This window comes from Gadus morhua, chromosome 6 (genome assembly GCF_902167405.1).
Source record: "Gadus morhua chromosome 6, gadMor3.0, whole genome shotgun sequence".
In the NCBI taxonomy this organism is placed as follows: Eukaryota; Metazoa; Chordata; class Actinopteri; order Gadiformes; family Gadidae; genus Gadus; species Gadus morhua.
Window position 1 is genome coordinate 2,257,147 of NC_044053.1, and position 22,354 is coordinate 2,279,500.

General features: G+C 48.6%; 3 protein-coding genes across 7 annotated transcripts; all 3 read left to right on the forward strand.

The window, feature by feature from the left end:
• The first annotated feature begins 622 nt into the window (after positions 1-622).
• Positions 623-8,688, forward strand: LOC115545506 (sodium-dependent neutral amino acid transporter B(0)AT3-like). The gene is made up of 12 exons (XM_030358769.1): positions 623-870; positions 2,460-2,600; positions 3,162-3,299; positions 3,731-3,912; positions 4,101-4,211; positions 4,317-4,429; positions 4,529-4,657; positions 5,577-5,733; positions 6,011-6,215; positions 6,937-7,096; positions 7,688-7,850; positions 8,150-8,688. The coding sequence occupies exons 1-12, from the start codon at positions 696-698 to the stop codon at positions 8,321-8,323; spliced, it is 1,848 nt and encodes a 615-aa protein (XP_030214629.1). The 5' UTR covers positions 623-695; the 3' UTR covers positions 8,324-8,688.
• A 288-nt stretch (positions 8,689-8,976) lies between these two features.
• On the forward strand, positions 8,977-15,275 carry LOC115545503 (solute carrier family 40 member 1). The gene is made up of 9 exons (XM_030358767.1): positions 8,977-9,384; positions 9,717-9,822; positions 9,910-9,977; positions 10,089-10,248; positions 10,365-10,480; positions 10,666-10,792; positions 11,247-11,501; positions 12,434-13,138; positions 14,623-15,275. The coding sequence occupies exons 2-9, from the start codon at positions 9,720-9,722 to the stop codon at positions 14,886-14,888; spliced, it is 1,800 nt and encodes a 599-aa protein (XP_030214627.1). The 5' UTR covers positions 8,977-9,384; positions 9,717-9,719; the 3' UTR covers positions 14,889-15,275.
• Positions 15,276-16,810: 1,535 nt separating this feature from the next.
• rpp25l (ribonuclease P/MRP 25 subunit-like) lies at positions 16,811-18,961 on the forward strand. Of its 5 annotated transcripts, none has more exons than XM_030358819.1 (3): positions 16,815-17,012; positions 17,328-17,370; positions 17,480-18,961. In XM_030358819.1, the coding sequence occupies exon 3, from the start codon at positions 17,505-17,507 to the stop codon at positions 18,249-18,251; it is 747 nt and encodes a 248-aa protein (XP_030214679.1). In that variant the 5' UTR covers positions 16,815-17,012; positions 17,328-17,370; positions 17,480-17,504; the 3' UTR covers positions 18,252-18,961. The 5 variants fall into 5 exon arrangements, with proteins under 5 accessions (XP_030214677.1, XP_030214679.1, XP_030214680.1 ...); XM_030358820.1 differs by having other exon boundaries at positions 17,483-18,961; XM_030358817.1 differs by lacking the exon at positions 17,328-17,370 and having other exon boundaries at positions 16,811-17,012.
• Positions 18,962-22,354: the final 3,393 nt, after the last annotated feature.

The following is a 22,354-nucleotide window of genomic DNA, read 5'->3' on the forward strand; positions in this document are numbered from 1 at the left end:
AAAAAGACTTGAGTTTTATAAGGATGCATGTTTGAATGAAACTCAAACTATTTAATTCTAGAAAAGACAGCTCTTACTCAATATCCCAAATAATTAAATACTTCATCGTGATGACATAATTACATCATAACAATTTGAAGATGATTCTACCTCAGCATATTTAAAGATTGTTAAACAAAGAGTAAGAACTTATTGAGTAAGAACTGATACATTTTGGGTCTGAAACTCAACTGTACTTTACTCAGATGTTGCATACAGTCGAGTAATCAACTGTGGTCGAAACAAAACCAAGAAACGGCCTCGGAATGGAAACCGGACTGAACTAAAAACCAAGCGGAGGACAACATAGACACTGATGACCGTTTGAAGGGACAGCAGCATCAGGCATGACCGGTCACTCATCAATATTCAACAGCTAAAGAGGAGGCAGAGATCTTGTTAGGAGAGCAGAATACGTTTGAATCTCTCCTGTACACTAATGTGTCCCTGTGCTTCCAGATGTTGAACTTTAAAGGTTATTAGTTCCACTGATATCATGTTCTAGATCAAATAAAGCGCCCAGACACACTTTGTTCTTCAAGGAGTGTTACCAGACTGTTGTCGTTCTTGTTTCTAGCTCCGCCCCAAGGTGAACCTACCCGGTGTGGTTCTATCCTAAGCATAGCTTAGGGATGCTTTGACAAGCTGGAAGAGATATGATTGATGACCAGGACGTTTTGACGGAGGAGACTCCTGATGGGGAATCCAAGGACACCCCTGAAAGACCCAAATGGGACAACAAGGTCCAGTATCTGCTCACTTGCATCGGTTTCGCTGTTGGGCTCGGGAATGTTTGGAGGTTCCCGTACCTGTGCCAGGTGTATGGTGGAGGTAAGAGTCAGTCACACTTTGTAGGGCTAGCAGAAAAATAGTTTTGTGAGTATGGCTGTTATTATTTATTGTGTATATGCATTGTTTAAAAACAAATAAAAGGACTGAATTTGGGATTTTGATTTTGGGTCTTTTCTGAAGGTAAATCAAAAATCCTGGTTTGGTGTTTCCAGCATGTTTGTATTCAATTAATTCAACCAAACTGCGTGTTGCCTTGGTATGGTAAGCCGTGAACTCATCTAATTTTCAGACAATTAAAAGGCTTTATTTCATATGTAATACAATAAAACAACTTCTCGACACAGATCAATGTTGCATAGAATTATCCAGAACATAAAATTAGCCGAGTCATCACATCAACATTATTTAATTTCCACTCTGGTAAGTTTAATGTTGACCCAAAGCTCACGCTGTGATAAGCACGCTACGTTGATAGTGCAATCTCCAACCCAAACACCCCCGACCGCTATATTCAACCTTGGATTAAAAGGCTCTCTCAGCCTGCGTACCATGGACCTCAGCGGGATCTCATAGGGACCTCATAGGGACCTCATAGGGACCTCATAGGGACCTCAGAGGGACCTCATAGGGATCTCAGAGGGATCGCATAGGGACCTCATAGGGACCTCATAGGGACCTCAGAGGGATCTGATAGGGACCTCAGAGGGATCTCATAGGGACCTCAGAGGGATCTCATAGGGACCTCATAGGGACCTCAGAGGGATCTGATAGGGATCTCAGAGGTATCTCAGGGGACCTCAGAGGGATCTCATAGGGACCTCATAGGGACCTCAGAGGGACCTCAGAGGGATCTGATAGGGTCCTCAGAGGGATCTCATAGGGACCTCATAGGGATCTCATAGGGACCTCAGAGGGATCTCATAGGGACCTCAGAGGGATCTCATAGCGACCTCAGAGGGATCTCATAGGGACCTCAGAGGGATCTCATAGGGACCTTAGAGGGATCTCATTGGGACCTCAGAGGGATCTGGCCCCTACCTTCTCACACAAACCAGGAGCTCACAGCTGGGATCTGACTCCAGGGGCCTTCCTGGTCCTCTACCTTACAAACCAGGAGCTCACTGCTGGGATCTGTCTCCTGGTTCTCTACCTTCTCGTACCAGGAGCTCACAGCTGGTTCTGTCCCCAGGGGGTAACAGCTGGTTCTGTCCAGGAGCTCACAGCAGGTTCTGTCTCCAGGGGGTAACAGCTGGTTCTGTCTCCAGGGGGTAACAGCTGGTTCTGTCCCCAGGGGGTAACAGCTGGTTCTGTCCCCAGGGGGTAACAGCTGGTTCTGTCTCCAGGGGGTAACAGCTGGTTCTGTCCCCAGGGGGTAACAGCTGGTTCTGTCCCCAGGGGGTAACAGCTCGTTCTGTCCCCAGGGGGTAACAGCTGGTTCTGCCCCCAGGGGGTAACAGCTGGTTCTGTCCCCAGGGGGTAACAGCTGGTTCTGTCCCCAGGGGGTAACAGCTGGTTCTGTCTCCAGGGGGTAACAGCTGGTTCTGTCCCCAGGGGTAACAGCTGGTTCTGTCCCCAAGGGGTAACAGCTGGTCCTGTCCCCAGGGGGTAACAGCTGGTTCTGTCCCCAGGGGCCTTCCTGATCCCCTACCTGATCTCCTTGGTGGTGGAGGGTCTTCCTCTGCTCCACATGGAGCTGGCCATCGGTCAGAGGCTCCGCATGGGCAGCATCGGCGTGTGGAGCTCCATGTCGCCGTACCTCGGGGGAGTAGGTCAGCTGCTGCAGCCGCCATCTTGTCTACGCACCGCCTTTCTACAGAGCGCTCTTTTTTTATATTAGCTCTTATTTTCTTCAGCACTATTACTTTAGCATCAAATACACAAAAAAGGGTTTAGAAAGGTCACAGTAAAAACAAACAGTAATTGCTTTGAATTTAGGGATAGATATTAAAGTTTTAAAGTTAAAGAGACATTTATAAAGTTACAATAAATCATATATATATATATGGATAATAGAGGGGTGGAGTTAAACTCCATACCTATCATAATGAACCCTTTGAAGGTTGGTTGGAGTCATGAATTATGTAAAGGAAAATATGCACTGTGTAAATGTTATTCATTCTTCATATTAGATAACAAGAGTCTGTACACTCTCACACTCACACACACACACACACACACACACACACACACACACACACACACACACACACACAAACACACACACACACACACACACACACACACACACACACACACACACACACACACACACACACACACACACACACACACACACACACACACACACACACACACACACACACACACAGGTGTGGCCTCCATGCTGGTGTCCTTGCTGGTGGGGCTGTTCTACAACACCATCATCGCCTGGGTCCTCTGGTACTTCTTCCACTGCTTCCAGAGTCCACTTCCCTGGAGCCAGTGTCCCGTCAACGCCAACCACACCGGTAACGCCAAACCCTGACTCACAAACCCTGATCCCCAACCTGACTCACAAACCCTGACCCCCAACCTGACTCACAAACCCTGACTCACAAACCCTGACTCACAAACCCTGACTCACAAACCCTGGCCAACAACCTGACTCACAAACCCTGACTCACAAACCCTGACTCACAAACCCTCACCAACAACCTGACTCACAAACCCTGACTCACAAACCCTGACTCACAAACCCTGACTCACAAACCCTGACTCACAAACCCTGGCCAACAACCTGACTCACAAACCCTGACCCACAACCTGACCCACAACCCGACCCACAACCTGACTCACAAACCCTGACCCACAACCCGACCCACAACCCGACCCACTAACCCTGACTCACATCAACAGCTCATCAACAGCTCATCAACTTGTCTTCTGTTGTCTGGTCCAGGGTATGTGAGCGAGTGTGAGCTGAGCACTCCAGTGAACTACTTCTGGTACCGGAGAACGCTCAACATAACGCCCGACATCGAGGCCAGCGGGTCCTTGCAGTGGTGGCTTGTGCTGTGTCTGGCCACGGCCTGGTGCCTTGTCTACATCTGCTTCATCCGGGGAATTGAAACCATTGGGAAGGTGATCACAGTGGACCCCTCTTATCTCCGCATTTTGAAGCCAGATAACGTATCAAGTGTACAGCGTACATCGTGAATCATATCGGAAGCACAGAAAGTCATATTTCTCGACACGGTCATAGTTACAGTTGACGGCTTACACGGGATGAGGCTTTGATAAGGCTACTAATCATTGGCTCATTTTATCAGGCTATTTATGTGACCGCCACATTCCCGTACCTGGTGTTGACCATCTTCCTGGTGCGAGCGCTGACCCTCCCCGGGGCTCTGGACGGACTGGTCTACCTCTTCACCCCCAACGTGAGCCGGCGCTTCCACTTCCTGCCCTGATTATCAGTTCAGAGTTCAGAGTTCAGAGTTCAGAGTTCAGGGTTCAGAGTTCAGACGTTGTGTGTTCTGTTGCAGTGGGAAACGCTGAAGAATCCTAAAGTGTGGCTGGACGCCGCCACGCAGATCTTCTTCTCTCTGTCTCTGGCTTTCGGGGGCCTCATCGCCTTCTCTAGCTATAATCCTCAAAAGTATGCTACCTTTATGTTGTTTTATTCACACTATAAACATGTTGCATCTCACATTATACTGTATGTGCAGTCGAACCACTGAGCGTCCTCTCTCTGCAGAAACAATTGTGAAAGGGACGCCCTGATCGTAGGGTGTGTCAACAGCTTCACGTCGGTTTACGCTGCTATTCCGATCTTTGCCATCCTTGGCTTCAAAGCCAACGCCGACTACAATGACTGCCGTAATGAGTATGAGCCGTTACTTCTACCTGTGTCCAATTCCAGTCTGGGTGATCAAACCAACGTCACTGTAACAGTCATAGTCCAGGCTTATCTTTAACATCTGTTACCAATACACCAATGTACCAATATCAAAAACCCTTTGTTCTGCCTAAGAGCATTTCGGCAAACGTGCCTGCCACAAATGGGAGCAGCACTAAAGCACTTTAAAGGTTAGGTATGGGATTTGCGAAACGCCAGCAGATTTTAAAAATACAAATGGTCCTACCCCCTCTCCTTCAACGCTGACTCTGACTCCACCCATTCCAAGCACGAAGGGGTCGTGCGCGGGGCGCGGGGGAGGGGGAGTGCAGTACGACCGTTTGATTGACGTACTTACTGTCCAATGCAACTCGGTGGCTCTGGAAATCTTTGGCTGGAGTTTTTCGAGCCCTGCCCGTTCCACAGATGATAGACTTGTTTAATTGTTATGTTAGTACTTCTAACTCAGTGGCTGTAAGTGGGTTATGATAAGGATTTCAAGTAATTTTGCAAAAATTGCCAAAAAAGCGAATTCCATACCCAACCTTAAAGTAAAGTGATTTGTAAAGTCCTTTTCCACAAACTCTGTAGGCCTGCCGACAGACACACATTGCTTTCAAAAAGCAAAGTGCTATGATGCTTTTGTTTACCTCTGTAGCAGGCACTCTCATGCTAAATGCCCTTCGCCACTCATTTTGATCGATTCTATTGGTCGATGATTTAGTGAAGCCAGGAAAGATGGCTACGATGGTTTGATCAACCAGATCGGTATTGCCCTTTAAGATCAATCAAAGACATCATTAAATCATCTCATTCAAGTGTCTTCTTGAGTTTAGTGTTATGGCTTGTTGATTATTGTTGCCCTTATTATTAACTGTCTAGTGTTATTTCTCCAACCCTTTCTTAGGAACATATTGACGTTAACAAATGCATTTAGCATCAGTGATGAAAACATAACCCTCCAAAACTACGGTGAATGGTTGAGTCATCTCAACGCTTCGGATCCCACTGAGGTGGCGAGCCTGAACCTGAAGACCTGCAATCTTCAAACTTACCTTGAACAGGTGCACCTTACAAATATCCCTTCTCCATCTGGATTTGGAGTTAGTAAATCCAAGCAACAGGGATTTAGATGCCTATCATTAATGAGGAGGTAGGGGTTGGCTTCGCACAAAGGGGGAGACTCTGGAGTGATCAGAATCAAAACCATGGCCATTCAAGTTCAAACTCACACTTATTAAAAATTGAAATTCCGATGCAGCTTGCATCAAAAGCAACCTGTCCTGCCTCTGTTCATCACAGGACGTTCTGTGCCCACAGTAACAGTTGTTCTTCTCACAGAGTGCCTCTGGAACAGGGCTGGCCTTCATCGTGTTCACCGAGGCGGTGATAGAGATGCCAGGCTCCCAGCTCTGGGCCGCCCTCTTCTTCATCATGCTCTTCTGCCTGGGCCTCTCCTCCATGTTCGGCATGCTGGAGGGAATCCTCACCCCACTGCTAGACCTCCACCTAGTCCCAGCCTGGGTTCCTAAAGAGATGCTCACTGGTAATGAATTCATGAGTCAAGTATGGAAAACGGATTAGCCTCCACTCTGGGTCCTCTGGATCCTAGCAGATGGGGTTCCTCCATCTGTTCCCAGGAGGATCTGTAGATAATCTTATAATAATCCTATTAATAACGGTACGGAAACAACTTGCTCCACTTGTTTAGGGAGACGTCGTCTACGTGTACAACCACAAGTTTCCAACTCCTTGCTCCTTCTATAGCGGACTTGTCATTCATAGAATAAAGTTAGCTAATAACCATTAGCAAAGCAACCATTATAACCATCGTGCTCAATTTTGAATGAGGCTCAATAGAGCATGTCCATCCTAGTGTGTGTCATAGGCACCTGTGGTTATTTAGAAGAAGATTTTTGAAGTTTTCCCAAAATGTTCACTGTGCAAATGAATCTTTCCAGACGGACATTAAGGGTCCAAGAGGCCAAAGGTTCAGCATGTAAAACAAAGCCTGTGTATCAAGTTTCAGAAAGGTTCTTCCGCCGTGGTGGCGGGGGCGATAGCATCCACAGATACTCTGGGAATACATAATATTAATACTACAAGACTTAAGACTACATTTCCATCAGTCTTCAAGGTCTACGCCTGGTCTTGCTTGAACTACATTGGATGTTGTCCATCCAACTAAATCATATCCAAATACCTGGTTAGGGTTAGCGATGTGGTTAAAACCATGAAGTACCGTACCTCTCCCCTGTTGCTTGTAGGTCTGATATGTTTGTTCAGTTTTACTGCGGCCCTGATCTTCACCTTGGGCTCGGGGAACTACTGGTTGGAGATCTTCAACACCTACGTAGGGTCGCTGCCCCTGCTCATCATAGCCTTCTTCGAGATGACGGCTGTGACATACGTCTATGGGATTAAAAGGTAAGATAACTACGAAGTCACTATGCATGCAATGTTGGAAAAAAAAATAGTACTGCATGGAGACAATATACTTTGTATCTGAGTGTATATAATTATAACAATTAGAATCTACTTTATGTGTATCTTAATGTTGCTATGTGTATCAAAGTGTGCCTCTGAGTAGACACAGTATGTGTGTCTGTTTGTATAAAGCACATGTGTATCTGTGTGCATACAGTATGTGTGTCTTTGTGTATATACAATGCATGTATCAAAGTCTGTTTCTGCGTGTATACAGTATGTGTGTCTCTGTGTGTGTACAGTATGTGTATCTCTGTGTGTGTACAGTATGTGTGTCTCTGTGTATACACAGTGCACGTGTCTAAGCGTGTCTCTGTGTATACACAGTTTTTGAGTCTGTGTATACACAGTGTGTGTGTCTCTGTGTGTACACAGTGTGTGTGTCTCTGTGAGTACACAGTTTGTGTATCTGTGTGTACACAGTGTGTGTGTCTCTGTGTGTACCCAGTGTGTGTGTCTCTGTGTGTACACAGTGTGTGTGTCTCTGTGTGCACACAGTGCGTGGGTCTAAGCGTGTCTCCGTGCCAACAGGTTCAGTGATGATATTGAATGGATGACCGGACGCAGGCCCAACCTCTACTGGCAGGTCACCTGGAGGCTGCTCAGCCCCCTGATGCTGCTCATGGTGTTTCTGGCCTACATCGTGATCGAGGCTGAGACCACGCCCACCTACAACGCCTGGAACCCAGACTTTGTAAGCGAGCGTCTAAACGAGGTCCATGTTCCCAATCGAACCATAACGTATGTTATTTACATTTAGGACATTTAGCAGATGCTTACATCGAAAGCAACTTACAAGTACATTTGTCATAAGAAGCAGAAAGATATATCTCGACAGCAAGGATGTTCATAGAATCAAGTGCCAAGCACTAACAATGATAGCTAGTGATAGCTAGCTAATGCAGATGCGCCACAGTTAATTACTAAGAATTAACACAATGTACAGTACTCCGTGTCATGGGCCAGAGTTAGTAATAGGGTCTCCTTCTGCAGGTGGACTTCCCCCTGTTCGACGTCCAGCCCTACCCTGGCTGGGTGTACGCTATCACCGTCCTCCTGTCAACCATTCCCATCATCTCCATACCCCTGGTCGCCTCCTATACATTACTGGGCTTCCTGAGAAAGCGATTTATGGACCGACACAATATCAACCCATATGCTAATTGATATCCCCACTCCTCCATTTACATATTTTGATTCATACATTTTCTTCCTTCAATCTTGAGTGGTCGTTTTTTCAAATCAAACCCCTCTCAAACTGATTAGACATAGTGCCCGCTTATGTCAGTACAAGTCAAGTATACAAATTGTATGGTAAGCTTTGAATTATTGATCAGTTGATCATGTTTTACATCCATTTGTTTACCCTATGAGCTATGACATATTTACATTCAAACAATTGAATTGGATGATGCTTTATTGATCTTGTGTGTTTGCAAACTTAAGACAACTCAGCCCGCTACCCTTTAGCCTTTATATTTTCCTCTTAACTTGGCGTTTTTTTCTAAATCAATTTAAATAACCAAGATGTGAACTCGTATTGTAAAGAAATACAAATAAAAAAATGTGGATAAAACCTGAAACCCAAACAGAGGTTGAGTTTTATTAATGCAATCATTTATTAAATATTCATCCTTTTTATTCATTACAACAAATCCTGGACCGAGGATCTGGGACCGGAGCGGTGAAAAGATATCTAAACGCACGTGTCAGGGTAAAGCTCCCTTAGGATTCGGGATGTTCAAAGGTTCACGCGGTTTATTTTTGCACCGGAGCAACATATATGTCAGTCAACACATGCATGAGTGTGTGTCTGTGTTTGCATGTGAGTGTATACAGAAGATACTGTAAACTATGTATTGTGAGTGCGTTCAAGCATACAGGTCAACATGTGACCAGTGACCATGCCCTGCTGTGTGTGTGTGTGTTTCAGTCACATACGTCGTCCTTTATGTAGCGTGGGTGGCCAGCGATATTGTCCGGGTCGACGCCACGTGCTTTGGAATATGCTGGCTGCTTTTGTTACCCCACGGCCCGTTCTGCCTTTCTGGCACTTTCATACAATGGTGCCCCGGTGGACACAGGGCTGCGGTCAGGCCTTTCACACCACTGCCGCTTGACCTCCTGCTCTCGGGAAAGCCAAGTATCCCAATGTACGATCGATGGAAAAAGAGCATCGCTAAAGGACAAGGATATCACTAAGGATCTGTCAAACCATCGCAGCAAAGGTGAGTGTTTTCATGGCTGCCTGTGAGTGTATGAGGTGAACACAGCTATGTGTCATGTGGATTAACTGATTTACTCTTTAGGGAAGGAATTCTCTTAAAAAAACGGCTTCATTGCATTAATATAGATGTGGAATGTGTCAGGCCTGTGTGACTGGACAGGTAAACTTACAAATGTTTTGGCTGGGAACTATACATCATACGGAAAGAAAACAACTCATCATGCAGCATGTTAAAAGTCCAAACGTGACCCTGTAATTGTAAACGGTTCTGTAGCAGGAGGTGACTGTTGACCCGAGATGAAGTCAAGCGTTTGACCTTTGACCCTACCACAGGAAATGTCCCTGCGAGCCGACGCCTCGGAGTCAGGTGGAGTGGTGGTGGAGTACGAATCGGAGGATGTCAGGGAGCCAAGCATCAAAAGGTCTTGGAGTCAACCAGGTAAACACAACCTCCGACCTCTGAGAGAAGTACTGTTCCATTCCACGGTACGGGATGATGACACCTTGATCTGATGTGTTGTTGAAGGCTCAGCGCTCATCTATCTGAGGGGACCCAAGTTCCTGATCTATGTCAGTGGAGCTTTATCGATGTGGGTAAGACGTGTTTCCATATCCTCACACAGGGATGACAACGTTTCAGTGAACCACAGGTCGTCCGCGCATGCAGGCGCGAGCGTTCACGTTGTCGTTTCTCTATCAAACCAGGGGGACCGCATGTGGCACTTTGCCATCTCCGTCTTCCTCATTGAGCTGTACGGCCGCAACCTGCTGCTCACGGCCGTGTTCGGCCTGGTGGTGGCCGGCTCGGTGCTCCTGGTGGGAGCTCTGATCGGAGACTGGGTCGATCGCAACCCCAGGAACAAGGGTGAGCCCCGGGCACCTCCCATCCTTCTGAGGGACGGAGCACGTCGTGAGGACATTTGACCGTTTTATTTTGGAGTTTTAAATGTATAACCTCTTCTTGTTTTTCCCCTGTTTTAGTCGCACATGCCTCCCTCTTTATTCAGAACGTTTCAGTGACCGTGTGTAGCATAGTGCTCATGCTGGTGTTCTCATACAAGCAGTGGATCGAACAGATTTGGGATGGTTGGCTTACTGTGAGTATGCGGGGCGGCTCCACTTCATTTGATGACGATCATAATTCCCCGTAGACTATGGTTCACTCTGCTGTGTCTGATCCGTCTCTGACGGTCGGAGTCCCTTCCCCGTCGGTGCCTCTGAGCCACAGTCTACCCTGTGCTGCCACGTGTAGTAACATGTTGCATCACAAAACTTACACAAGGTGGTTTGTTATACGGTGGTGATCGTCCTGGCAGATGTGGCTAACCTTGCGAGCACTGCCCTGACCATCGCCATTCAGAGGGACTGGATCGTGGTCATCACGGGGTACAACCGCGGACACCTGGCTGGTGGGTCCATTCCTACTCTCCGTCACTGGTTAAACTGGGAGAGATGTTATAGGTTCATAACATGTTCACAACATGAACACCCCACTCATCCTCAACTTTTAGATCTAATTTAGAAAAAAAAGGCAAAAGAGAAAAACACGGCATTTCAAAAGTTACTTCAAGTCTGCCCACATGAATGAATGTCTCAGGTATGACCGTTTCACTTTGTTCACGTCGATGACGTTTAACTCTGTCCACAGTAATGACCTTTTAACTCTGGATGACTGTTTAACTCTGCCCATGTGAATGACTGTTTACCTCTGTCCACATGAATGACTGTTTACCTCTGTCCACTGGGATGAGCGTTTAACTCTGTCCAAAGCAACAACCGTTTATCTCTGTCCACAGGACAGAATGTCTCAGGAAGGAGCGTTTACGTCTGTCCTCGTGAATGACCGTTTGCGTCCGTCCACAGGGATGAACGCCACAATGAGGCGGATCGACCAGGTGACCAACATCCTGGCTCCGTTGGCGGTGGGGCAGGTCATGACGCTGGCCTCCAACGTGGTGGGGTGCGGCTTCATCCTGGGCTGGAACGTGGTGTCCCTCATAGTGGAGTTCTTCTTCCTGTCCCGCGTGTACCGCATCGTGCCGGCCCTGTCGGTGAAGCCCCCGGGCGCCGACGTGGAGGAGGCCTGTCTTCAGGGTGGGGCGCGGAGGCGGACGCACGGTACACCCCGCAGTAGACCGCCTCGTTAACGCCTCAAACTACAGATTTAAAACTGTGTTATATGAATCTTACCGTTTGAGATCGTGTTTGAATCAAAAAAAAGTATTTTTAAATGTTTTTGGAGACCACTACTGATATATAGTCGTTATTTTAATCATAGTTAAAGGAATTAAAAATGTTTAACTTCTATCCAAGATGTTACCGATGTGAATTTGATGCCTTATTGCCATTGATATGTTATCTATGGATTGAGTCGTTTTCCGCCTAGTTTTATAAGCAGTAAGCAAATGTGGAATTTTGTTTCAGCCATGAGCAGTATCTTCAATGCTTCCTCACCATATAGCAAACATTAGACGGCCATCCAAGGTCTAGATATAGCGTTGGGTGCAGGGTGCTTGGAGCAAACCACTTTCAGAGCAACGCGTGCCTCTGGGCCAGTGGTTCCTGACTTTGACTTTAGCTGTACAACTGTTTGTCATCAAGACCTTTGGCGGACCCCCTCATAGATATAGATGACGTTGATACAAATACACATGGTGTGGCTGGGCAGAGTGCCAGAGCCCCCAAGTATTACTGCAGGAGGCCATGGCCGGTGGGAAACAGTGGAGGAAGGCCAGCGCCACTGCTTATGCTGCCAGTGTCTTCATCCAGTCCTCATCGAAAAACATTACATCGGAAACACGATGGAATGCACCAAGCAACACTATTCCTCAAATAATAACAAGCCATCACACCACTATTTGTTGAACGATATTTAAAAAATAGCTTATTTATATTATTGTAGATTTGACTCGTCCACCAGGGGTCAAAAAACACTAGAGCCGATCCAAATCCGTTCCATCTGTCCTTGCACCTGTAGTCTAGCCTCTAGCAGCTGCTTCCTCCCAAAAGCTCCAACACCAAACCGAGCTCCGTCTCCTTCCCCCCTCCAGTGACGAGCAGCAGAGCCAGAGGGACCCAGGCGCTGCCCCTGGAGCCCAGCGAGCGCAGCCTCAGCCTGAAGGCCGTCGCCGGGCTGCCCCTCTGCTTCCAGAGGCTGCGGCAGCTGCTGAGCACCTGCCGGGACGGCTGGACGGCGTACTACCAGCAGGACGTGTTCCTGGCCGGCATGGGCCTGGCCTTCCTGTACACCACCGTACTGGGCTTCGACTGCATCACCACGGGCTACGCCTACACCCAGGGCATCAGCGGCTCGCTGCTCAGCCTGCTGATGGGCGTGTCCGCCATCACGGGCCTCATGGGCACCGTGATGTTCACCAAGCTGCGCAAGGCGTACGGCCTGGTCAACACGGGCGTCATCTCCAGCTGCCTGCACCTGGGCTGCCTGCTGCTGTGCGTGTGCTCGGTGTTCGCCCCCGGCAGCCCCATGGACCTGCGGCTGCTCATGGCGTACGCCGACAACAGCTCCGCGTCCTCGCCGGCCGCGCCCGGCGACGGCGGGGGCCGGATGGCGAGCCAGAGGGAGAAGCACTCCTACCCCCTGGGGGGCGGCAGCAACCAGCCGCTGCTGCCCGACCGCTCCTCCATCCACTGGACCAACAACACGGTGCTGTTCGACAACGTGCCCTCGGGCACCGCGCCCGAGTCCTACGTCTCCATCATCCTGCTGTTCCTCGGGGTCATCACGGCACGCGTCGGTGGGTAGAGGCACCGTACCGCCTGCTCACGGCCCCCCGGAGGGGGCCTGGCTGGGGCCAAACCCCTAAAGCATCTGGCCCCTGGGAACCCCTGCGCTAAACAGCCCCCCTGGGGCTCCCATCATCAGGGGCGTCATCAGCATCAGGTTCTAAGGGGCCCGATGCTTTAGGGGTGGGGTTCAGGGGCCCGATGCTTTAGGGGTGGGGCCCCAGCCAGTGGCTGTTGCTTTATGGGTGGGGTTCAGGGGCCGATGCTTTAGGGGTAGGGTTCAGGGGCCGATGCTTTAGGGGTGGGGTTCAGGGGCCGATGCTTTAGGGGTGGGCTTCAGGGGCCGATGCTTTAGGGGTAGGGTTCAGGGGCCGATGCTTTAGGGGTGGGGTTCAGGGGCCGATGCTTTAGGGGTGGAGTTCAGGGGCCGATGCTTTAAGGGTGGGGTTCAGGGGCCGATGCTTTAGGGGTGGGGTTCAGGGGCCGATGCTTTAGGGGTGGGGCCTCAGCCAGTGGCTGGTGCTTTAGGGGTGGGGTTCAGGGGCCGATGCTTTAGGGGTGGGGTTCAGGGGCCGATGCTTTAGGGGTGGGGTTCAGGGGCCGATGCTTTAGGGGTGGGGCCTCAGCCAGTGGCTGGTGCTTTAGGGGTGGGTTCAAGGGCCGATGCTTTAGGGGTGGGGTTCAGTGGCTGGTGCTTTAGGGGTGGGGCTCAGGGGCCGATGCTTTAGGGGCCAAAATAAAGGTGATTAGGTGCTTCACTAGAGCAGGCAAGGAGTTTAGGGCCCCAGGTAACCAGTGTCACCATCAGACTGTTGACATGCGGTCTAGGGTCGAGTGATGGAGTCTAACCACCAGGTGGTATCATTGCTGTACGATGACCCAGTGTTTCCCCCAGTGGTACCCCCTGTCCGTTGTCCCTGGTCCACCCGTCTGTCCGTTACCTCTGGTCCACCCGTCTGTCCATTGTCTCTGGTCCATCCGTCTGTCCGTTACCTCTGTTCCACCCGTCTGTCCGTTACCTCTGGTCCACCCGTCTGTCCGTTGTCCCTGGTCCACCCGTCTGTCCGTTATCTCTGGTCCACCCCCCTGTCCGTTGTCTCTGGTCCACCCCCCTGTCCGTTGTCTCTGGTCCACCCGTCTGTCCGTTGTCCCTGGTCCACCCGTCTGTCCGTTACCTCTGGTCCACCCGTCTGTCCGTTACCTCTGGTCCACCCGTCTGTCCGTTACCTCTGGTCCACCCGTCTATCCGTTGTCCCTGGTCCACCCGTCTGTCCGTTACCTCTGGTCCACCCATCTGTCCGTTGTCCCTGGTCCACCCGTCTGTCCGTTGTCTCTGGTCCACCCGTCTGTCCGTTACCTCTGGTCCACCCGTCTGTCCGTTGCCTCTGGTCCACCCCCCTGTCCGTTGTCCCTGGTCCACCCGTCTGTCCGTTACCTCTGGTCCACCCCCCTGTCCGTTGCCTCTGGTCCACCCGTCTGTCCGTTGTGTCCGCAGGCCTGTGGTCCTTCGACCTGACGGTGACGCAGCTCCTCCAGGAGAGCATCTGTGAGTCGGAGCGGGGCGTGGTCAACGGGGTGCAGAGCTCCATGAACTACCTGATGGACCTGCTGCACTTCATCATGGTCATCGCCGCGCCGCAGCCCCAGCACTTCGGCATCCTGGTCATCATCTCCGTGCTGTTCATCACCGCCGGCCACACCATGTACTTCCTGTACGCACGCAAGGCCAAGAGGAAGAGCCGGCAGCGGCGAGACACGTAGAGGATCTGGAGACCGCGGCTAACCTTAACCCTGGGTTAATCCTAGCCCGTAAACCCTGGGTTAAGCCTAGCCCATAAGCCCTGGTTAAACCCCAACCCTGGTTAACCCTAATCCATACACCCTAGGTTACCCCTAACCTGGGGTAAACCCTAACCCATAAACCCCGGGTTAACTCTAACCCATAAGCCCTGGGTTAACCCTAACCCATAAACCCTGGGTTAACTCTAACCTCTAACCAAGCTGCCTTAGCTCCCTCTTGCCTCTTCAGCAGCATCAACAGACCACTCACTCCTCCCCCCTCCCCATTCATTGGTCCCTTTCATTCTACAAGCCCGCCCGACACGTGGCCAGCCAACCAGTACTCAGGTGAAACCTTGGGGGGGGGGGGGGGGGCAGCATCTCACCGTCATGTATCAGGGTTTGTTTGTTGAACGTGGACACAACAGATGCAGCGTTGTGGAACCTTCAGTGGGAGACCGACGTGGACCAGGCCTCCAGCGCCAGGGCACAGGCGCATGTCTGCGGCCCGCCAAATCACGATAACACCCTGCTAAGGCCTCAAGCTAGCCTGGAAGACTCAGACAGCATTTGGGATTGGGAGGATAGAGATGGATGTTTCTCAGTTCGCATAGGATGATGAAGGGACTATAATTGACATCTAAATAACAACAATTATATCACAAACCAAACAAGTGGCATAAATGTTACTGATCCGTCCACTTGGAAATATTCCAGGAAGTCCTGCGAGGAATACAAGAAGGGAACTTGGCGTGAGATACTTGATGTGGAAACAGAAAGCAATCCAGCAGAAGAGGAAGACCGTAGAATACCTTTCCCCCTGGTGTGTTTCTCTGTGGATGAATCAAGCAGACATGCACCTCTCTTTCAATCTGATCATTGATTTATATTGATTTATATTGAATTAATGATATGCATCTGTTACAGGAGAGTCGTTGATATCAAACAAATCATTTATCTTATCTTTGGACGCGCATCAATGGTGGGTGTACTTATTAAAGACTATTGTTACTATTTCTACTTCACATAGATAGAGTGATATTCATGCCGTTTTAAACACCCTTTTACTTCATGCATTTCTGTGATTATTGTATGCCAATATCTGCTCTGTACTATTGGCAATGGTGTTACATTACACTATATCTTAGGTTCTGTTTGTCAACTCTACCTGACCTCTGACCTTACCTCAGCTCAGAACTAGCAAACGTTTCAACAAGGACTTGGACATTTATCTCAGCTTCTTCTGTCTTCTGAAAACATGGATGCACAGTGGAATTCACGGATCAATAAAGTTCACAACGTTGTTCTGCAAGCAGCACCACATCACATTATATTTGTACACTTTTCCTGTGGAATCTCAGTATTGTGCTGTCTTCTTCTTTTTCCAAAAAAACAACATTTATGATCACACAATAAACACTCACAAGACTCAAACTCTGTTGAAATCATTACTGTGCATGAGTTTCTGTGAACCAGCAGGAGGAGGCATTGGAGGAGACACTGAAGGAGACAGTGGAGGAGACACTGGAGGAGGCAGTGAGGAGACAGTAGAAACAGGGACAAAGCAGAACCCTTTTAGTGGAGCAGCCACCAACAGTGAGGGGCCATCCCCATCTGCCCTGTGTGCAGACTGCAGAACCCTTGTGTCCATCAAGTGTCACATACGTATACAGACCAAAGAACACTCATTACCTTTACATTATGTTTTTTGTTGATGTTTGCACCCAGAAATTGCAGGGATCATGCGAGTGCATCGATTGTAGTCGACTTCAAGTGCGGCATTTTAGAAACAAGAGGTAGAGAAAATATTTGATTGAAGCAGAGCTAGACAGACAGACAGCCTTCACTCTGGCGACCTCTGGTGTTTAAAAGCTCCAATGCTCCACCAATGCGCTGCAGTTTGCGGCAGCTGGGGTCAATATACGTTAACGCAAATCTAGGAAGGAAACAAACGTGGGCAGTCTGGTGATGTTGCAGTAGCTCTGATCAGACATCAAGTTTGGAAATAAGTTAATTTAAAGCCGGGTAAAGTAAAAAGTAACTCGTTGGATGTACGTTCAGGTTTATGTGGAGTTGATGATGGATTACCAACAGCTTGTTTAGCAGGTTAGTCTAATTCAGTAACTAAACCAAACACTGGAGAATGAATCAAACCACAGCATGTGTGTCATATCGTAAACCACATTTATATCGGTCACCTTTCTCAGCAATGTTCAAACATTATTGGAAAATGAAAATTCGTTTTATAAAAACCCTGCTTGCTTATGGTGAGCAGCGGGACTGAGGAGATGATTGAATCGAAGGCCAGTCGCTCTCCTGGCTCCGAAAGACCCCAGACCGAAATGTTGTCAGTAAAGGCTGCCGGTGCGTGTGTGTTTTGTGTGTTCGATTCTTAATGAGGTTAATATCCAATTGAACTAGGCCTGGTAACGCATTTTTCTATCCCCTCGGACCCCGTACAAATGTAAATATTAACATCCAATACCTACATTTCACGTTGGATAAAAGCCCCGAATGACTGAAGGTAACCTCCCGCCGTTCCCCTCCCTGTGTCCCCGTCCCTCGCTCCCCAGCAGCGCGTCCCGCTCCGTGGTCCAGATGGAGAACTACCGCAAGGCGAGCACGGAGGAGGACCCCGCCCGCTGCCCGTTCCTCCACCTGCCCGCCGGCACGCCGCAGGTACTCGTAAAGGACGGCAGCAAGATCCGCAACATCGTGGGCTTCGCGTTGAGCCGCGTGGAGGCGCCCCGGCCGCGCCCCCTCCGCAAGGGGGACCGCCCGCCGGAAGGCGGAACCACTGCAGGGGTCCCGGCGGCCCCGGAGGTCCCGGAGATCCCCGTGGACCCAAAGCCGCTCAGCAGGCAGATCGTCTTCACGGCGACGGGGAAGGGCATCTCCAAGGCCATCACGTGCGCGGAGATGGTGAAGCGGCGGCTGCGGGGCGGCGGCGGCGTGCACCAGCGCACGGAGCTGCAGTACCGCGCCGTGCGAGAGCTGTGGGAGCCCCTGGAGCCCGGAGCCGGGCTGGACGGACTGACGGTCAGCCGCAACGTCCCGGCCCTCTGGATCCTGCTGTCCAGGGACCCGCTGGAGCCCCCGGGGCCCGCGGACCAGCCCCCGGGGACCTCGGACGGCCTGTGGGCGCAGGCGGAGGGAGAGGAGGAGGAGGGGGAGGAGGAGGAAGAGGGGGAGGGAGGAAGAGGAAGAAGGAGGGCGGGGGCCAGGAAGAAGAGGGGAGGCTATGGGGAACGAGGCGGAGGGAGGGGGGGCAGGGGGAGAGGTGGACTCCCCCCAGGGAGACCCAGAGGACCTGGGAGAGGCCAGAGCCACATTGTTTTCAAATAAACAGCAAGTGCCGATACCACAACGTGTTGTTACATCCACTGAAATGTCCCGCATCATCCAGCACAGCTGTTCCATCAAACGGTCAGTACCATCATACAGTAGCGCTGAGGTTACCGGCCCTAAGAAGTCGGTGGTCTACTGTATCAACCAATCACAATGATGGCCGAAATACCGTGACGGGCTGCTCAGGTAGGAATGGCTGCCATCTATTAGCTAATGGCTAATGGCTGCCGTCTATTGGCTCCTGGCTATTGGCCTCCGTCTTTTGGCATCTATTGACATTATTCTGCATTAGTCTTCATGAAAGCATCAATCTTTTTATTGTGATAATCGACCTGACTCAATAAAGACGTCTGTTAAGGCTGACCACCTCCATATACACATGGATCTAAATATCGCATCGTGAGTTAGGATAGGAGTAGGCTTCACTCAATGTGTATTTAAGAGGGCTGGCCTGAATAGTCAGATCAAGTAAAGTAGGAGGGATGCGGGACTATGCATGAATCCACTTTTATTTGCACAGACGTTTTGGCGTGTGCCTTCTTCAGTGTGCATCAAAACTGTTTAACCGGTCTTCAATAACCACACCCATTGACAAAACCCCATTGACAGCAACAATTAAATGTTATCCAGTCCATACATGATCATTGTCACTAATGTTTCAGACAGTCCATTGATGAGAATAAATTACATTTATGTATACATACGAATGAACGTACCTTATATTTATAAGAAACAACTTGGGGACAAACCTGCCTTCATCCCATTTGGGATACAGGTGTTTAAATTAAATATATACCAAGGGTCTCTACGAATAGCAGAGGCCCTTGTAGTCTTTCTTAAATGTGAAGTTTGCATTTTATTTTTGTTCGGTGTATATTGTGAAATTAATAACCAGCAATTGCTGGTAATAACCAGGAATAAATGATTTCATTTAGATTCAAATAATGTTTCTGGAATTGGTATCCGTTATTATAAATTTTATTTTCTTCTCTTCTATTCTTCTGCTTTACCGCGTCTCATGCGTCTTCACATAGAGTCGGTAAACTTTGTCGATGGAGAGTTCCTTTAAATATTGCCACCGTAAAGGATGATTGGATACTATCTCCTTTCCTTTCGCAAAGGTTGCTCAGGAGAAACCTATGCTAAAGGAGGGTTAAAGAATGCATCGAGGGTCCTTTCCTAAATATTTTTAGAATTCGAACCACCTTTCATCCAAGCACTTCTGGGTCACCTCTATAGGAAAGGAAATTTCCTATGCAAAAAAGAATTCGTAGAGGCCCCAACAGGCCCACAGGAGCAGTGCAAACTTCTGCAATCCACCAGTGCTCAGCGGCAAAGCCTGGTATTGCAGCTGTTTTAGCGGGCTGTGGACGGGTCCCTCAATTCATGGAGGTCCGGAAGTAGATATCTCCGTTCACTCCAATACAAGTGGGAAACAGAAATGTGTCTCCGCAAAAAATGTCTGGATATCAATCAAAGGCTCATAATTGTCTTTATACCATGTACTAATAAAATGTAAGTTTTCGCTTTTCAAAACGCCTCCTCAAGCGTTTTATTAGCCGCTGTTTGCAGGAGAAGGAGGGGTGGGCAGCTGATAGGAGTCGTAGTGAAACAAACGTTGTTTCGGGCCAGCATCCGAGAGGGCTCAGTGCACGGCTCCATTAAAGGGGACCTATTATGTTTTTGCGACTTTTATGACCTATAAACGTTGTTATAATGATTGATAGTCATGTTTAACCATACCAAAGTGTCAAATAATGACGTACATGCATTTCGACGTATTCCATGCTGACAGTCTGGGGTGGCTGTGCAGAGCGCTAAACACTCGGGACAACGTTTGCGATTCACCTGTTCACATTTCCGGGAAATCATCTACGTAGAGGCACTCCTGACGCGCCCCGATATGCCCTACAACATAGATGCCCTACAATGTCTCGCTGCGGCTTGTAGGTAGGACATGGACATCCAACGTCCAAGTGCTGTCACCTGATTCCACTTGCCACCCCCACTGACGTCACTAGCTAATCGCGCGGGAGAGCTTCATTCTCTTATCGACTACTTCACCAAGATGACAACGATGGCAAGTAACTAAAATTAATGACTCAAACAATCTAATTGTGATTTCAAAAACATGCGTTTGTGAAATGTGTTTTTGATGGTTGGAGCGATTTTTTTTATTTGATTTTTTTGATTTTTTTGGGGCCCCTGATTGGCCCTGGGCCCGTACGCACCCGCATACCCTGCTTACCGATAGTTACGCCACTGCTGACTGATATAGGCCTACTGTTATCTTCCACAGCATGACATAACACATCTCAGGACGTGTTGGTGATCCACTTTGTTGGAGAATCTCCATACTGAAGGGTATAGTTCTTCTGAAGCAGATGTGCTGTGAATTCCATTGTTACAACCATAACAATGACCTGCAAAAACTTTGTGTGTGTGTGTGTGCAGACGGTTTGCTCATTTCACGGAGGAGGGCAGAGAGATGGCAAGAGAAACTACCACCTATCTTCCGTATCCCGAGGAAGCGCCAAGTGTCCGAAATGGAGGAGACATAATATTTGTCTTTTCGTTATTTCTTTATTGGTTCTTTATTGGTTTGTTTGAAGAGAATAGCAGAAAATAAAATTGATAATAATAGATAGCAATTATAAGAAACATTATTTGAATCGAAATGAAATTTTATATTGCTGGTTATTAAGCACACAATATACACCGTAAGAAAATAAAATGCAGACTTCACATTTAAGAAAGAGTAAACGCATGTTGTTCTAAATGGTCAAATTGAATATCAGCCTGAAAATCACAGGACTTATCTGTTGTGGGGAAAGAAGTTAGCAGTGTGAATTTGAAAGATGTGTGAGCCTCCTTTCCTATGGAACAGAGGGGGAACGGTATCTGACAGTAGGCCTAATATTCCAAGCTGTCAGGATGCGTTCCCCCTGTTCTAAATGGTCAAATTTCGTGATATCAGCCTGAAAATCACAGGACTTATCTGTTGTGGGGAAGGAAGTTAGCAGTGTGAATTTGAAAGATGTGTGAGCCTCCTTTCCTATGGAACAAAGGGGGAACAGTATCTGACAGTAATATGAATGAACACACTTCCTTCCAAAAGTCCATAACATTCAAAATGAAAAGTCTCTCACAAAAATAATATTTTTTATTGATAGAAATCTACAATACAACATCTTCAGATAAAACTCGCTGAAAAAAGTCCGTTTTGAACCTTAGCTCTCTCCAAAGTGCCTCTGTGGTACGAGCACAGCAGCTCGTGGGCAAGCTTTTTGTGTACGCGCGCTTCCTTCGCTCTTCGGGTAATTTCGGACGGGGGCGGGGACTAGGGGAAACACATCTCGACACAACACCGGCAACCCGGAAGTTGTGTCTGCTGCGTCACACGGCTGCGTCTGCGGCGTCACACGGCAGCCTCGGGTCAGCCCTGTAGAGAGAGAGCACAGGTTACGGGCATGTGTTCATGGATGAATGAATCAGGTTTGAATACTGATGCATGTCTGACACACATCAACTGTATCAGGAGCCACTCTGTTGACTCTTGACAAGCCCTCCCTGTGGTCATCACAGGGAGGGCCAGGGTCATGTCTAAAGGGGCACTTGCCCCTGTAGGCCCCCGTGTAGAATCGCCATTGATGGCCCGTGTTGTAGCAATGTCCACTACCATGATAAAAGCACCCTGCAAATTCGTAGGCTGTGTTTGTACTCGGTGTATATCCGTCTAGGAAGAATGGGCCATGTTGAACCTCACCATGATTGAGAGCATGGTGAATCTCCACAATCCAAACCAAAACTCCAGGCAGGTCGTCAGTCCGACATCTGACCCAGAGTGCCCTCCATTTAAATAAATAAATTAGAATCAGTTAAGTTACTATCTATTGCTTAATAAGGGAACAAAATGATGATTTAGCTTATGGCGCACTTATGAAAGCCCTTGCGCAATAATATGAAGATTAAGAAGTGGGTTTTGGTGGTTCCCCATTTTGTTATACTTTTCCATCATTGCATCATTTTTATTTTTATTATATCAATATCAATTTAAACAAAAATAAATATAAAGAGAAAAGTCGACTCTCTCTAGCTTT

Bases quoted from the DNA above. Each gene is read 5' to 3' on its own strand.
- LOC115545506 (XM_030358769.1), top strand. From the start codon at position 696: ATGATTGATGACCAGGACGTTTTGACGGAGGAGACTCCTGATGGGGAA. The intron at 4,430-4,528 runs GTATGCTACCTT...CTCTCTCTGCAG, and splicing joins TCTAGCTATAATCCTCAAAA to AAACAATTGTGAAAGGGACG. The intron at 7,851-8,149 runs GTAAGCGAGCGT...CTCCTTCTGCAG, and splicing joins ACGCCTGGAACCCAGACTTT to GTGGACTTCCCCCTGTTCGA.
- LOC115545503 (XM_030358767.1), top strand. From the start codon at position 9,720: ATGTCCCTGCGAGCCGACGCCTCGGAGTCAGGTGGAGTGGTGGTGGAG. The intron at 9,823-9,909 runs GTAAACACAACC...GTGTTGTTGAAG, and splicing joins AAGGTCTTGGAGTCAACCAG to GCTCAGCGCTCATCTATCTG. The intron at 10,793-11,246 runs GTGGGTCCATTC...GTCCGTCCACAG, and splicing joins CAACCGCGGACACCTGGCTG to GGATGAACGCCACAATGAGG.
- rpp25l (XM_030358817.1), top strand. From the start codon at position 17,505: ATGGAGAACTACCGCAAGGCGAGCACGGAGGAGGACCCCGCCCGCTGC.